Source organism: Marmota flaviventris, chromosome 10 (genome assembly GCF_047511675.1).
Source record: "Marmota flaviventris isolate mMarFla1 chromosome 10, mMarFla1.hap1, whole genome shotgun sequence".
Lineage (NCBI taxonomy): Eukaryota > Metazoa > Chordata > Mammalia > Rodentia > Sciuridae > Marmota > Marmota flaviventris.
Window position 1 is genome coordinate 26,833,128 of NC_092507.1, and position 17,807 is coordinate 26,850,934.

At 38.7% G+C, this 17,807-nt stretch overlaps 1 protein-coding gene across 1 annotated transcript in view; it reads left to right on the top strand.

Moving 5' to 3' along the window:
* Positions 1-17,099, top strand: part of Ago4 (argonaute RISC component 4) — a 36,706-nt gene extending 19,607 nt beyond the window's left edge. The window contains exons 13-18 of the mRNA XM_027937397.2: positions 41-200; positions 3,635-3,950; positions 4,080-4,214; positions 13,400-13,501; positions 13,764-13,963; positions 16,088-17,099. Coding sequence (XP_027793198.1) covers positions 41-200; positions 3,635-3,950; positions 4,080-4,214; positions 13,400-13,501; positions 13,764-13,963; positions 16,088-16,196 — 1,022 coding nt within the window. The 3' untranslated portion in view covers positions 16,197-17,099. The remainder of the gene's footprint in view (positions 1-40; positions 201-3,634; positions 3,951-4,079; positions 4,215-13,399; positions 13,502-13,763; positions 13,964-16,087) is intronic.
* The last annotated feature ends 708 nt before the right edge of the window (positions 17,100-17,807 follow it).

The window sequence follows — 17,807 nt, forward strand, 5'->3', positions numbered from 1 at the left end:
GTAAAGGAAATTAATTAAAATAATTAACTTACTTTTGTAGCGGAGGTAAAACGTGTTGGAGATACCCTTCTAGGTATGGCCACACAGTGTGTCCAGGTAAAAAACGTAGTGAAGACCTCACCCCAAACCCTTTCCAATCTTTGCCTGAAGATAAATGCAAAGCTTGGAGGAATTAACAATGTACTTGTACCTCATCAAAGGTAAGATTCTAACTTCTGTTTTTTTCTACATTTGCTTAACATCTAACTTACATAATTTATGGTAAAGCATAGGTATCTCAAATATGCATCTTGATTATTATTTGTTTTATATGTGTACATCCATGTACCATCCACAACCCAGTTATGATATAGAACATTTCCAGCACCAAGTTAGGCTTCCTCTGGCCCCTCCAAATAGATGAGGGGTGTAGTTCAGTGTTAAAGTACTTGCCTAGAACACTTGAGGCCCTGAGTTCAATCCCCAGCATCACCAACAAAAAGCAAAACAAAACAAAATAGATGTCCCCTCCGCAAAGGTAACCACTATTTTGACCTCTATCATCATAGATTAGTTTTGCCTAATTTTGACCTTGATATAAACGGACTCATATAGTATGTATTATATTGTGTATCTTATTTTGCTCCACGTTATTATCTATGAGATTCATTTATGTTGTTGCATTTCACAATAGTTCATTCTTTCTCTTTGCTGTGCATTATTTCATTTTATGAATAACTCACAAGATTTTATCTGTATGGAAGATATTCTTATACATTTATTCTATAATTTTGCATTTTTTGATGGGTGTGAGCATTATTTCTTTTGTGTGGATTCCAGGTATGGGATTGCTGAGTTATAAAGAATACAGTTATAGAGAATACTTATGTTTTGCATCAGTAGATACAATCAAGTACTTTTCCAGGTTTCTATACCAATTTACATCCCATTGAGAGTTGCTTCATACCAACACAGGGAATTATCAGTTCTTTTGTGAATCTTTTTCACTAATACATCTTTGTGGTTTCTGGAATATAAATCCTTTCTAGGATATGTGTATTACATAATATCTTTTCCTATTCTGTGTTTTGTGTTTTGCCTTTTCACTCTGCTAAATAGTTACTTTTTTTTTCTTTCTTTTTTTTTGGTAGTACTGAATATTGAATCCAGGGCCTCAGGCATAGTAGGGAAGGGCTCTACCTTTGAGCTATATTCTCATCCTTTTAAAAAAATTTTATCTTAAAACCAGCTGCAGTGACAGACACATATCTTTAATCCCAGGTACTCTGAAGACTGAAGGTGGATTGCAAAACGAGGCCTAGTACATTGAGGCCTGCCTCCTGTACTAGTCAAGAGCTCTGCTATTGAGCTACATTCCCAACTTCCATAAACTTTAATGAAGCTGAGTTTATTTTAATTTTTTTTTTTTTTTTTTTGCAGTTCTGGGGATTGAACCCAAGGCCTAATGCATGGTAGGCAAGTACTTTACCACTGAGGTACATCCCAAGCCCTGCTCAACTTTCTTTTTAATATTTATTTTTTAGTTGTAGTTGGACACAATATCTTCATTTTATTTGTTTATTTTTATGTGGTGCTGAGGATTGAACCCAGGGCCTCACACATGCTAGGCGAGCGCTCTACCGCTGAACCACAGCCCCCCGATCAACTTTTTTATGTCCTGTTAAGTAACCTCACTTGAGGGCTGGGGCTATATATAACTCAGTGGTAGAGCATTCGCCTAGCATGCACAGGCTGTGAGTTTGATCCCTGGTACCTTTAAATAAAGAAGGAACCTTGCCTGTTTAACCCCAGTGGCTTTTTGTTTAAATTTGAATTTGTCGGACCCATTCTAGAGTAACCAAATGCCAAAGCAAGACAGTGATATTATAAGCAAAGTACTGGCTAAAAGTTAGGAGATTAGCCAGGCATGGTTGTGCACACATGGAATCCCAGTGGCTTGGGAGGCTAAGGCAGGAGAATCATGAGTTCAAAGCCAGCCTCAGTAACTTAGCAAGGCCTTAGAAATTCAATGAGACCCTGTCTCTAAATAAAATATTAAAAGGGCTCAGGGTGTGGCTCAGTGGTTAAGTGCCCCTGGATTCAATATCTGGTACACACACACACACACACACACAAAAAAAAAGGGCTGGGGTTATAGCTCAGTGGTAGAGCACTTGCCTAGCATGTGTGAGGCACTGGGTTTGATTCTCATTGCTGCATGTAAATAAAAAAAAAAAAAAAAAGGTCCTTTGACAACTACAATAATTTTTTTTAAAGTAGATTTGAGTATTGGTGCCCGTATGAACTTTTTTTCGTTCTTTCTTTTTTGTATTGCTAGGGATCAAACCTAGACCCTCACATATACCAGCATCTTTCAAGATAATAATATCTGCCTTATCAAATCTAAAATATTGTTTTTAATGTGAAATCCTATATGTGAAAATGATTTGAAAAGTTAAATTTAGGACTGTAGCATTAGTCATTGCTGTATTTGAAAAGAGGGTGTGATGTTGAGTGACTTGCACTTATGTAATCTTATCACAATTCTCATTTTTGTTCTTGAGTGAAACATCTGGGTAAATAAATCCTTTTTGAAACATTGGTGATGAGGCATACAGGTCATAGGGAAAGAACCTAAGATCACTTAATTTTTACTTCATTCTTTTGAGATAATACAGTGGCTTAGAGTCAAACTTTGGTGTCGATTTCTTGGGTTTGTATTCTGGTTTTACACTTCCTAAGTCTGTGATCTTGGGCACATTCTCTATTCTCTTATGTCTCATCTTTTTTTTTTAATCTAGAAAATAGAGAAAATTTTCCCTCTTTCATAGAATTCTTGTGAAGACTAAATGAGTTAAACATGTAGAGTAGCAGGGTAGCTCTCACATAATACACACGAGCTGTTACTATGTTGTTCATATACATGGCACATATGTTTGTTGTTATTAATTGTTCTATGCTGAGCCTGTGTTTCCTGATGATAGAGAAATAAACAGCACACAGCCTCTGTCTTCATGGAATCTCATCTTTAATACCTGTTACATGAGATTGTTAGATTTGGGATGCTTCCTAGATGAAGAATGAATACTCACAGTCCCAAATCCTATATTTAAGAATTTTAAAACTTCATATCATATTTTTTCTCCCCCCCTTCTTTTGGCTAGCTTTAACCAGAGAAACATGCAAGCCATTTTTTTTTCTCCTTGATTCCTTAGATAGAGAAATCAGTGCCAAATAAATGAGTTCATTCTTTTGATAAATATTTATTCAGTGCCAAGTATGAGCTAAAGCAGTGTTCTAGGCACTAGGAAATAACAGTGACCAAAACGAAACAAAACATCATTCTAAACCCTTATAGAGCTTACATTCACAGGCGTGTACAGACAAAAAGAAAAAATAAATAAGTGAAAATATATAGTATAAGTGATAAACATTATGGAGAAAAATAAAACCAATAAAAAGATAGGCTTGGTTCTGTTCTTGAGTTGCACATTTTAAGGAGAATTGAGGTTTGGGTACTTTATGTTCTCTCCTCATAGGCACACATTCTCTCTTAAGATTGTATCTGTGATCATCATCTAATGATACAGTTTTTTGAGACCCAAACATTTTTACCTGTATGTCTGAGTGGCGCTGTTTCCTTGATTCTGAGCAGGCCCTCCGTGTTCCAGCAACCTGTCATCTTCCTGGGAGCAGATGTCACTCACCCTCCAGCGGGAGATGGGAAGAAGCCCTCCATAGCGGCCGTGGTGGGCAGTATGGATGGCCACCCCAGCAGGTATTGCGCCACGGTTCGGGTGCAGACTTCCCGGCAGGAGATCTCCCAAGAACTCCTCTACAGTCAGGAGGTCATCCAGGACCTCACTAACATGGTTCGAGAACTTCTGATCCAGTTCTACAAATCCACGCGCTTCAAACCCACTCGCATCATCTATTACCGTGGAGGGGTATCTGAGGGACAAATGAAACAGGTACTCTCATTAGCCCATTGTTGCCATCTGGAGCTTCTAAGAATCTAAAGGGGCTTCCTCCCATGGGCTCCTCAGTAAATCAGCTCTGAGAGATACTCTCTGAGACATGATTCCATTTCTGTCTCCTAGGTAGCTTGGCCGGAATTAATAGCGATTCGAAAGGCATGTATCAGTTTGGAGGAAGATTATCGGCCAGGAATAACATATATTGTGGTGCAAAAGAGACATCACACAAGACTGTTCTGTGCAGATAAAACAGAAAGGGTAAGAAGACGGTAGTGTAAAGTTTCATTATCTAACTCTGTGGCAAGGGAATCTGGTTTTGGTTTTGGTTTTGGTTCTGGTTCTGGAGATTGAAACTAGGGCCTTATGCATACTAAGCATCCTGCTCTACCGCCCACTGCCCCTGAATGCCTCCTTCTCCCTCCCTCCCTTCCTTTGTACTACTAGGTATTAAACCCAGGGTGGTTCTACCACATCCCCAACCCTTTTTATTTTTTATTCTGAGACGGGATCTCTCTAAATTGTCCAAGCTGGTCTTGAATTTCTGATTCTCCTACCTCAGCCTCCTACCCCACAGAGTAGCTGAGATTACAAAACTGTGCCATCACTTCCAGCCTGAGTATGTTTTTAAAGTGTGCATATTTACATTTATTTCCCTCAAAAGCACAAGTACCTAATAATAATTTAGTAAACATAGTATTTGCAGTTGAGCTTACATGGCTAATTCTGAATGGTACAAGTTTCAGGAATGAATTTTCTTTTTTTTTTTTAATATTTTTTTTTAAATTTTTTAAAGAGAGAGGTGAGAGAGAGAGAGAGAGAGAGAGAGAGAGAGAGAGAGAGAGAGAGAGAGAGAATTTTTGATATTTATTTTTCAGTTTTTGGCGGACACAACATCTTTGTTTGTATGTGGTGCTGAGGATCGAACCCGGGCCGCACGCATGCCAGGCAAGCGCCCTACCGCTTGAGCCACACCCCCAGCCCATGAATTTTCTTTTGTGTGATAGAAATGCTGTCTTCTAGAGCTTTATTGGGGAAGGGGAGTCAGAAACACACCAGGTACATTAGGGTGACAAAGATAACCTTAAGGGGGAGTTTATCTGTTTGAACTTCATTGCCATTTGCTACTTTTTACTGCCAATGCCTGGACCACAGTTGGAAGTAAAGAATTTCTCTTCCTGGGACTGGGTTGTAGGTCAGTGGTAGAGCACTTGCCTAGCATGTATGAGGCACTGGGTTCAATACTCAGCACCACATAAAAAGTAAATAAATTCAATAAACATCTATCAACAACTAAAAAATATTTTGAGTTTTCTCCCAAAACTATTTTATATCAGTGTAGAGAATTCCTTATTTTAGTATAGAGTTTTTTAAAATTGGTACAAGAGAGCTGGGGGTTGTACCTCAGGGGTGGAGCGCCTACCTTGCACATGTGAGGTACTGGGTTCGATCCTCAGCACCATAAAAATAAATAAATCAATAAATAAAATGTGTCCATCTACAACTAAAAAATGTTTTTTAAAAATTGGTACAAGAGTCTTGTTATGTGCCCAGGTTCATCTTGAACTCATGAGATCAAATGATCCTCCTGCCTCAGCCTTTTGACTAGCTGTGACTATGGTCCTGAATCACTGTGCCCCCACAATTTTGCTTCTTTGATATTTTATAACATTACTTCATTTTGTCCAGACCCTCCCTGATCCATCCCCAAGAGATCAGACCTTTTCATTGCCTAATCATGAAATCTGGCTGGCCACATTCCCACTATTTTCTAGTACACCCTTTGCTTCTTGTCTCTAATCCAAGAATGAGGTGTTTCTTTTTGTCTCTTTTCTTTCTTTATTTCCCCTCTTCCCCTTCCTCCTCCTCCTTCTCTTCCTTTTTTTAAATTTTTTTTTATTCTTACATGCTAGGCAAATGCTCTACCACTGAGCTACATCCCCAGCCCTTTTCATTTTATTTTGAGACAGAGTCTTAACTAAGTTGCTCTTGTGATTCTCCTACGTCAGCCTCCTAAGTAACTGGGATTACAAATGTGAACCACCACACCCCACTTGTTTTTATTTCTGAATCTTTAAAGAACCAAGGTTGGCTGGGTATGATGGCACACACCTGTAATCCCAGTGGCTCAGGAGGCTGAGGCAGGAGGGTGGTGAGTTCAAAGCCAGCCTCAGCAAAAGTGAGACACTGAGCAACTCAGTGAGACCCTTTCTCTAAATAAAATACAAAATAGGGCTGGGGATGTGGCTCAGTGGTCAAATGCTCCTGAGTTCAATCCCCAGTACCCCCCTCCAATTAGAAAATTTTAAAAAGTAATAGAGAGCAAAGTTTATTTGTTTGTTTTTTCTCTCTGTGGGCCTACCAATCAGTTTAAATTAAAAATATTGTCTTGCCATGTGCAGTGGCACAGGCCTTAATCCCAGTGACTTAGGAAGCTGAGGCAGGGGAATGGCCAAATTCAAGGCCAGCCTCAGCAATTTAGGAAGACGCTCAAAACTTAGTGAGACCCTGTCTCAAAATAAAAAAGGGCTGGGGATGGGGCACAGTGGTAAAACACCCCTGGGTTCAATCTCCAGTACCAAAAATAAAAAATAAATGGGCTAGGAATGGAGCTCAGTGTTAGAAGGCTCCTGAGTTCAGTCTCTAGTACCTTAAAAATAAATAAATAAAATAAAAATGTTGTCTTGTAAATTTCCCAAACTCTGACTCAACAGGACTTTTTAGATTTTGCTAAAACTTTGTTAATACAAATTTTCTGAACACTTACCTGAATGCTGGGCACAAAATATCCTGCCACCCATCCTCAACAGCTGTGATCACCTCTCCACACCTGTATGAACTTGCTGTCCTTGTAGCCTTAGGACTTTCCAAAATCCTAGACTCTCTCCTACTTCTGTTCTTTACCATCCGGTGTCACTACACTCCTTGCAATACTGATAGTTGCAGTTCTTGGTTTACTTCATATCACTGATCCTTACCAACATCTCCAATTTTCTAAACTTGCCTCTTGCCATCTCTAAATCTGAATTAGTTCACTTGACATTTCCTTTGCTTCTACTGTCTAGCTGACAAGAGTTACTGGGGGGAAAATAATTTCTTCAATCATGAACCATATTATAAGTACATGATAACAAATTGCAAATCTCAGCCAGGCCTTGGATTCTGTAATTTTAAAATGTATACTATTCTCCCTAGCATATGTTCCAAACCTTTATATTTTTTTCAAGTCCCCTATCTACCCATGTTGTCCTCACTGTCAACTAAGTCCTACCTTCTATTTCCCCAGAAAATAAGATCTGGAAGATATGAGTGTTCTCAGATGGCTCTCTTCTAATTTAGTTAAATTTTGTGTTTTGTTTTTGTTGTTTTGTGGTGCTGCAGATCAAACCCAGGACCTAGTGCATGCTAGGCAAGAGTTCTACCACCAAGCCACATCCCTGTCCCAAATCTTCTGCTTTCTTATCTTCTTCTAACATCCCAGGCTAATTCTCCATCTTTACTTTTGGGTTTTCTTTCTTTCTTTCTTTTTTTTTTTTGGTACCAGGGATTCAGGGGCACTCTACCACTAAGTCACATCCCTGGCCCTATTTTGTATTTTATTAGAGACAGAGACTCACTGAGTTGCTCAGTGTCTCAGTGTTGCTGAGGCTGGCTTTGAACTCGTGATCCTCCTGTCTCAGCCTCCCAAGCCACTGGGATTACAGCCACCACACCGGTTCCATCTTTGCTTTTGATCCTAATTCTTTCTGCATTCTCTAGAGACTCACTTCATTAGTGATCCCTTCTGTTTTTAGAATTTCAGTCTTTCTCATCCTGTGACCTCTTTTTTACCTTATATACTTGCCCCTGCCTCAATTCTTCCATTAAACATCCCTTCACTCTGCTTCTCCCTTAGTCTACCTGATACCTTATTTTTCTTTCTTTCTTTCTTTCATGGCTTAACTTTTTGCAAAAACAATCACTTTGCAAAAACAAAGGCTTTCTGTCCTTACCTGTTCTCATCAGACTTCAATTCTCTAGACTGACTTCAATTTCAGGAAGTCCAGAGTTCAAGAGGTGTTCCCTCCCTCAATGCCTTGCTCATTTCTAAGGAGGTCAGATTCCCTCATTGATCTCTTCTTAGAACTTCACACAAGGTTTTCCTCCTTTGGCCTTAGCAGTCTGTCTAGGTTTGCTCCCCACCTTGTAATCAGGTTTCCTCTGACTCTTCTTCCTCCTGTGTCCATGAAACACTGCTGCTTCCTGGCATTTCATACTTCTCTCTTCTCAACTTCAACTTTCTCTTTAGTCTCATCCCCTTTTCTAGGCTCATTTATTTTCTTATCAATTCCTAAATCTGTATTTCCTGCCCCCAAACACTCTATGCAACTCCTGATCTGTATTTCCAATTATCTACCAGACATATTCACTTAGATGCTTTATAGGCATTGTATCAGCCAAGACAACCTAGACTGTGCAACAGTAACAACAACAACAAAACAATCTTGCAGGCTTACCAAGATTTATTTCTTGCTTACATTACACATTCACTGGTTGTGCTACAGCTGTGACCCTGCTGTCCTCCCTTCAGAACCCAGGCTGGCAGAGACGCATGTATCTGGAACATTGCCAATCATCGTGGCAGAGGGGAAAAAAGATACGTGACAAGCCATGTGTGGCTCTTAAAGCTTCTGCCCAGTAGTAACACATTTCAGGACACATTTTCTCTGCCAAAGCAAGTCACATGGCCCCTCCTGAGATAATTGGGTGCGGATGTCTAATCTTTCCCCAGGGAGGGGCACAAGAATATTTGGCACCAGTGATATAACCTACCCCAGGCATTTCAAGCAAAACACGTCTAAACCTTCCACTTACTGTTTCATCTCCATCCACAACCTCTTTCTCCTCTAGTTTTTCTTTTATTCTGCTACTTGGCATCACTGTGTATCAAATTGGCCAAGCTGGAAAGCTCAGAGCTGAGTGTAAATTGTTCTCCTCCCTTGTTGTCCCCATGTCCAGTAGGTCAAATAGCCCTCTGTGTTCTACCCGAAGTTCTCTCATCTCAGTTTTTCCTCTTGTGTATCCCTGCTGCCCTAGGCAGAACTTGTCTGTCTCGCAGGAGGCTCCTACCAGTCTCCCTGTCTCCATTTCTCCTTCACAAGTATCTTCTCCACCCTGCTGTCAGGGCTAGGTTTTTAAAACACAGATTTTATTGTGCCACTCCACTACTCAGAACTCTTCATGCATTCCACCATTGCTTACAAACACTTTCCTCTGTTGTTTGCTGTTTTTCCAAGGGAGCCAAAGCAACATTTTCATTTCCTCTTTTGCCATGACTTCATATCCCTCCCATTTTCTATATTCACTGCACATTCTTTTTTGTGTGTGTGGCATTGTAGACTGCACCTAGGGCTTCACACATGCTAGGAAAGCCCTCTGCCACTGAGCTACATACCTGGCCCTTTTTATTTTTACTTTTGAGACAAGATCTCACTAAGGAGCACAGGCTGGCTTCAAAATTGTAATCCTTGGGGGCTGGGATTGTGGCTCAGTGGTAGAGCGCTTGCCTAGCATGGGTGGGACCCAGGTTTGGTCCTCAGCACCAAATAAAAATGAAGGCATTGTGTTGTGTCCATCTACACCTAAAAAATAAAATTTTTTAAAAAATTTTAATCCTTCCTCAGCCTCCTGAGCAGCTGGGATTACAGGTGTGGGCCACCATGCCCAGCTACGGTGTGCATTCTTGGGATGACTATATCCATTCCATTCTTGTAATTATTTTGATTAAGGTATAAAATACACACAGTAAAACTTACTGCATTTAGAGAATAGTTTTGGCTTAATGTATAGTTTTGATGTGTCTGTCATTCTGTCACCACCACCACAGTAAAGATTTATAAATCTCAAAAAATTATCACCTGCCCTTTTGAAGTCATCCTTTCCATTATCCTTAATCCCTGGCAACTATTGATATGAATTTTGTCCTATAACTTCACCTTTTCCAGAATGTCATGTAACTAAAACCACATAGCCTTTGATCAAGACTGTCTTCTTTTACGAAACATAATGCATTTGAGATTCATCTAAGTTACTGTGTATATGAGTAATGTGTTTCTTTTTATTGCTGAGTAGTATTTCATTATATGGACAAGCCACGGTTTATCTGTTTCTTGTTTTAGGGATACCTGGAGTGGTTGGAGTCTTTGTTCCACCTTTCTTTTCAACTCCTACTTATCCTAAAAGGCATGGCCTAACTATTCTCTCCCCCAGATTTTCCCAGTGCTTTACACATGCCCTTATCACATTGCATTACAGTGCTTGCATTGCATATTACTTTAAGGAAGGCAAGTTCATTAGTTCTTTCTGCCTCTGGCTCTCATCCCCAACATCTGCTGCAGAGCCTAGCACATGGGTGCTCAAGCAATAATTGTTGAATTGAATGTGCCTGAATTCCCTTTTCCCCAAGATACCATCTCTATCTGTAGAACTTAAAAAAAAATTTGAAGAAGCTCTATGTGAAGTAATTTTGGGAAATGCCGTATAGTTTATCATCTTCTTCAATATTATACTTTAAGAATGCTTTTGAAAAATTATACAGTAGAAAAGCCCCCTATCTTTTTCTGTGCTGGGGATTAAACCAGGATCTCACACGTGCCAGCCAAGTGCCTTGTCCCTGAGCTATAACCCTATAGCTAAAAAGGAAAACTTTTTAAACTTTGATTTAACCCTCACGAGGCTGAAGCAGGAGAATTGCATGTTTCAGGCCAGCCTTGACAACTTACCAAGACCCTGACTCAAAATACAAATTATAAAGGGCTTGGGGATATAGCTCAGAGGTAGAGCACTTGCCTAGCATTTACAAGACCCTGGTTTCAATTCACAGTACTGCCAAAATAAATAAATAAATAAATAAATATTAGGCACAGTAAGAGATTAACAACAACTACTACTGAATAAAATAGAGCCCTATACTGTAATTAAAGTTATGTGAATGTGGTCTCTTTCTTTCTCTCTCTAAAAATATCTTAATCCCTCATTGTACTTTAGTACTATTTTTGGATCCTGGTTGACTTTAGATAACTGAAATTGTGGAAAGCAGAACCTGGGATAAGGGGGAACTACCACAACTCAATTATACTGCCTTTGGTACCCAAGTTTACACATGAATTTGATAGAAGGAGGTTTTTCTTTTCTTCTTTTTTTTAAAATATTTTTTAGTTATACATGGACACAATATCTTTATTTTGTTTATTCATTTTTATGTGGTGCTGAGGATCAAACCCAGTGCCTCACACATGTGAGGCAAGCACTCTGCCACTGAGCCACAACCCCAGCCCAGAAGGAGGTTTTTCTATACTCAGAATTATTACATGCATTGTTGTATGATCTTTAACCCAAGGTCACAGCAGTTAAAAATGGAGCCAACGAAACTCCCATCAGATTTATACCTCTATGTTAAATACACTTCCTCATGTTGAACTCTGCTATACAGCTGAAGAGTGTAACCAAATAGCAAGATTTAATTCCATTCCTTATAAATGCATGTCTGAATGTCCCTGCTCTGCTTTTCTAGAAGTCTGATTTTAGAAAAACTAAAATCAAACTTCTAGAAAAGTTTGGCCATAGAAAAACCTTAGAATCTTAGAAACACAAAAGACCATCTCTAATTTCTTAGCTGATTATATTAAGGCAGAGAGATATGCTTTATTCAAGATGTATAGTAGCAAGGCTAAGCCTATATCTGAAACTGATTTCTTAATCCCCATTTTAGTGCTCTCATCCTGATAATTATTTAAGAGTGACTTCTTTTAGTGATCCCATGTAAGTATTAGTTTTGTTGAACCTGGTCAATCAGTTGAAAGATTCCTTCATCTTAACTTTTACTAAAAAAATGTGGATTTTTGTTTTAATTTTTTCCCAAGTAAGGTATGAAACTGATTTTTTTCCTCAAGAAACTTATCCATAATTTTCTTTTGTTTTTGTTTTGGCACTGGAAATTGAACCCAGGGGAGCTTTACCATTTAGCTACGTCTCCAGTTCTCTTTACTTAAAAAAAAAAAAAAAAAAAAAAAAAATATATATATATATATATATATATATATATATATATATGTATGTATTTCCTTTTTTAGTTGTTAATAGAACTTTATTTTTATTTGTTCATATGTGGTGCTGAGAATCGAACCCAGTGCCTCACAATTGCTAGGCAAGGGCTCCACCACTGAGCTAGAACCCCAGCCCTCTTTTCTTTTTTTTTTAAATTGATTTTATTTATTTTTTAAACTAATTTTATTTTTAATATTTATTTTTTAGGTGTAGATGGACACAACACAATCCTTTTATTTTTATGTGGTGCTGAGGATCGAACCCCGGTCCCACCCGTGCTAGGCGGGCGCTCTACCGCTGAGCCACAATCCAGCCCTGATTTTATTTTTTAAATACACAACAGTGTAATGCATTACAATTCTTATTATACATATAGAGCACAACTTTTCATATCTCTGTTTGTATATAAAGTATGTTCACACCAATTCATGTCTTCATACATGTACTTTAGATAATGATGTCCATCACATTCCACCATCCTTGCTAATCCCCTGTCCCCTCTCTTCCCTTCCCACCCCTCTGCCCTATATAGAGTTCGTCTATTCCTCCCATGCTCCCCCTCCCTACCTTACTATGAGTCAGACTCCTTATATCAGAGAAAACATTTGGCATTTGTATTTTTGGGATTGGCTAACTTCACTTAGCATTATCTTCAGCTCCATCCATTTACCTGAAAATGCCATGATTTTTTTCTCTTTTATTGCTGAGTAATATTCCAATGTGTATATATGCCACATTTTTTAATCCATTCATCTACTGAAGGCCATCTAGGTTGGTTCCACAGTTTTAGCTATTGTGAATTGTGTTGCTATAAACATTGATGTGCCAGCCCTCTTTGTACTTTTTAAGACAGGGTTGCTGAGACTGGCCTCTAACTTGCAATTCTCCTTCCTCAGCTTCCCAAGTAGAATAGGTGTGTGCCATCATGCCCAGCATTATCCCTCTTGAATGTTAAATTTTTCCCCCCAGTGCAGGAGATAGAACTCATGACCTTGCATGTGCTGGGCAACTGCTCTACTACAGAGCTACATCTCTAGCCCTTAAATACTCATTTTCCTTCCTCTGGGAAGATATCAGCATGTAATTTATAAATAGATGACAGTATGAAGCACAGAGCCACAGGTAAACTAATTTTTTGTCTAGACTTCCCTAGAGAGACCCTGGATAGGTATTTGTGTCAGAAAATATTTCAGGATGAATGGTTGGGTTAAGAGAAATGTAGGTGGAATTCAACATCTTGGATTAAACTGTTTTTCAAGACTCCACTTAAGAGCAGTTTACCAACATGTTACCAATTAACACATCAAAGAAGAAAATGGCCTGGGCATAGCTTTCTGACTAATTACTTTTTTTATATTTAGGTGGGGAAAAGTGGCAATGTACCAGCAGGCACTACGGTGGATAGTACCATCACACATCCATCTGAGTTTGACTTTTACCTTTGTAGTCATGCAGGAATTCAGGTAATTTGAAAGCTGATTCAGATCATTGGCCTGATAGGAAGACATTTGCAAAATTTAGCAACTAGCTTGAGTAGACTTGTTATTAAATATTATGCTTAACTTTTTAATACTTATATTCTAAAATGGTTATCTTTTGGTCTGGGTATCTGCTTGTAGGTGTGCTAGGGAGTAATACTTCTGAGTATGAGGATTAGGTTTCAGTTTTCCTCTCAAGTAGTCCACCTATGTTAGAAAAACATTAATCCTAAAACTCTCTCTCCAGGGAACCAGCCGCCCTTCACATTACCAGGTCTTGTGGGATGACAACTGCTTCACTGCAGATGAGCTCCAGCTACTGACTTATCAGCTGTGTCACACCTATGTGAGGTGCACACGCTCAGTCTCTATTCCAGCCCCTGCATATTATGCCCGGCTTGTAGCATTTAGGGCAAGGTATCATCTGGTGGATAAAGATCATGACAGGCAAGTTTCTCAGGCACAATAAAATCTTTTTCTATTTTACCAGCATGTTAAAAAAATGAGATACTACAGAAAACTCTGAAAAATTTAAGTTTCCTTTTAGGGCTTAAATTGCACAGAAGAAATATAATTGCCTAAGCCTGTGAGAGCTCATAGTGTAACTTCTGGTCCAAGAAGTGCTCAGTCTTGTTTATACTTGTATTGTGTCTCTACAGGAGTCTGATTTGGAGCTGCCTGTGGGTTTCCTATATAGCAAATACATTTCAGTTCTGATTAGGTCCTGAGTAACCTCCAACAGTACCCAGCACAGTGCTCCTATCAGAGCAATCACAAGCCTGTAGATTCTACTTCATGCAAGGGGGTGTCCTGACTAGATCACTTTTAAAAAAAATTTTTTTTAGTTGTTGATAGACCTTTTTTTATTTGTATGCTGAGAATCGAAACCAGTGCCTCACATATGCCAGGCAAGTGCTCTACTGCTGAGCTCCAACCCCAGCCCTGACTAGTTCACTTTGTCTTTGGTACCCTCTGGAAGAATGCACCAGAGTGAACCTGGGTGTCGGTAGGAGTGGAGCCAGACCTTCTCACCCCCAAATAGGGATCCCAAGAGAATCAGACATTTTGACCTGTTACTGAGCTACTATTAAATAGCTAAACAAGCCCTTTGCATTAATTTTCTTTTCCAAATGACCATCTGTGAAGTGTAGCCCTTTCTGGGCTCTCCCCCAAGTCTGAATTCAGCTGCTAAATAGTAGACATTCCACTGCAAGTCTATTTCTGTAAGGGTTGAAAATACACTATTATGGAAAATGCCCAGCTGTGGCTTTGTACCTTTCATTCTGTAATATACATTCATTCATTCAACACATTTATTAGGTATTGACTGTGTGCCTGGTACTCTGCTAGGTGCTAGAAATACCAAGATGAGTAAGACAGGCTTCCTGTCTATGGGGATTTTATATTTCAGTGTGGGAGACAATACAGGCAAATATAGAAGTGCAGACAGTCTGAATCAATATAGATAAAAGTGCAATAGGAGATTTATAGCTAGCTGAGAATATAGCTGGATTTGGCTCTATGAAGAAGAGAGAAGGATTCTTCCAGGCAGTGAGAACAATGGGCATAAAGGAGAGAAATCAAGTGACATGTTTGTCTGGAGCATATTAAGGGGAAACAGCAAGCCTGAGGCTGGAAAAGTATGTTAGAGCAAGATTGTCTTGTTAAATGTAAAAAGGTCTTCCTTGGATAGAATACACAGGATTTAACAGTATTGAGTATGAGTGGCAGAGGAGAGGATAAAATAAAAGATGAAAGATTTTGAACCTAAATGATAAGGATAATAATGTGAAGAGAAGTTAGAAGAGAACTCTTTATATCACATGATATTCTTAAGGAGTATATTTACAAGTTGTTGTTACCCCCCCACCCCCCAAAAAAAACAAATTTCAGAGGCCTCTCTACTTGTCCAAGGTTGTGTAGCTAGGAGGGGAAAGCAAGAAAAGATGGCTGTGCAGTAACATTTGCAGTGTCTACTATGTTCCAGCACTGTGCTAGGCACAGAGATTCATTCATTCAAAAGTTATTGAGACTATATTATGTGCTAAGCCTTACGGATACAGTGGTGAGAAAAATGGACAAAGTTCTTACTTTCTTTGAATTTACACTCCCGTGGATAAAGAAATAATTACTCAGTTAATAATTTTATTTCAATTGTGTTTAGTACCCTAAAACAAAAGTACAGGATTCTATAAAACAATATTCCAGAAGATCCTGACCTGGACTTAAGAGGCAGGAAAGATTACTATGTAGAAAATGACATTTAACTAAATGAAGCCTAGTAGGAATTAACCAGACACAATGGTCATAGGAGTCCTTATATAGGTATCATTAAAGATTTGACTCTTATAGACATTATTTTATTTAATTATTGTAACCACCCATTAAATAAGTTGCATTACATTTTTTTTCAGTTGATGTTTAGAGAGACATAAATTATTAAAGAAACCCCAGGCTTGAGCCTAAGATCTTCTTGGATCCAGTATCATTTGTGCTGTTTGAAACAGGTGAAGTTTGAAGCACTGTTCTATGGTCATATGTGTTTTTTTTTTTCCTTTATTCTCGTTACAGCGCGGAAGGCAGTCATGTGTCAGGACAAAGCAACGGCCGGGATCCTCAGGCCTTGGCTAAGGCTGTGCAGATTCACCATGATACCCAGCACACAATGTATTTTGCCTGAGAGTCTCAGAAAAAAAGAACTCAACCAGTTTGGTACCCCATACAGCCTCAAAATGTTTCAAATGCCTACCGCCTCTAGATAGAGCCAAGTTGACTTCAGTTGGTCTTCTACCAGCAGCTCGGAATAGTTGCACTGAATCTATACTTTGCAGCACTGTCTGATGCATCAACAAATTGAGCCATTTTTTTAAAGTAATAGATACTCATAGATTATCTTTTCTGATGCACTGGACAGAATTTTTACCTCAATGTGCAAAGGCTGATCAGCCTGAACTTTCTAAAGGACTTTACAAGAAAGGTTTCTATGGAATATTTTGCTAGCTGTGGTGTTCACCGCATCCCTCTAGTCTTATAAGAGAAGATTATTCCTTTTTTTCTGTGTTTATTGAGTGGGGTGTATGCATAAGTGGGAAAGAAAAACCAAACCAACTACTTCAGTTCAGTGTAACTAATTGGATGAGCCCATAGACTTTTTAATGGAGATTTCTGACTTTACCACTGTAAATGCCTTTAACGAGCATTAATTTTTGAAAGTTTTACAGAGTTTTATTAGTTTTACTACTTTGTCTTATTGATCTCTGCAGACTTGTGCTGGTGCAAGTATAGACTGCTAGGCAATTGCACTATATTTGGCTGCAGATTCAAATAGGCACTTCTCTTATTCAGTTGACTTTAATGAATGTGTGACATAAACAGATGAAATGCATGTCACAGTGACAGATAATACTGCCATGGAAAAAGTACATGTTTCTCCCTGTTTGAAAAAAAAATTAGCTTTTAGTATTTTTCCAAGTTTTCAAAAGTGCCCATTTTATGCTGCTGCGGTGTGATTTGTTAGATCTAAATGATTTTTAAACTTTTCTCATAGAAAGTTAACTTTGGCAATAAACATTTTTTAAGGTCCCTCCTCTTCTTCCCCCAATGATGTAGTTTTCTAGATGAGATTTCGGTATGATTTTATCAGCTATTTCTTATATATCATAATCTGGCAATTTCTGAAACCAGTCAGAAAAGACATATATTTCCATGCCTTTTGAAAGAATTGTTTTTTACTTGTTTTATAGTCACAATCGGTGTCCTGTCATTTTGTTCTAAAATAAGCTAGAACCAGGATGCTTCCTTATTGGATAGGGTTTGCCAGTGATGTTGCACTTGCAAAAAATGTACCAGCATTGAACATTTTTTCCTGGGAATCAAGTTTATTTACATAATTACTTGCAGTGCATTTTTTTTCCTTTTTCTTTCTCTTTCAACCTGAAATGTACTTGGGTTTTCCTTCCTTTTATTCAACTAAAACTGTGTAGAAAAGGTTGATTTTTCTGAAGATTCTGGAACCCACTCACAGGGAGACAGGATTCCTTTCTTGCCCAAAAAAGGGAGTTGATCTAAAGCAAGCATCAATTAAAATGTAAGGGAAAATATATTCTGTATTTAGTGTAGATAATACTTTGTAATGGACGACAGTTACATAGAGTCTTGTTAGTTCCAGCCAGTGTTTCCCAGCCCACATTTTACTGATTGATTTATTCTCCATCCTGGAACCACCGGAGTGAGAGATTAAGGGCCCTCGAGGAGCCATACTCCATTGGCTGAGGAAGATGCTGGGGGAAGA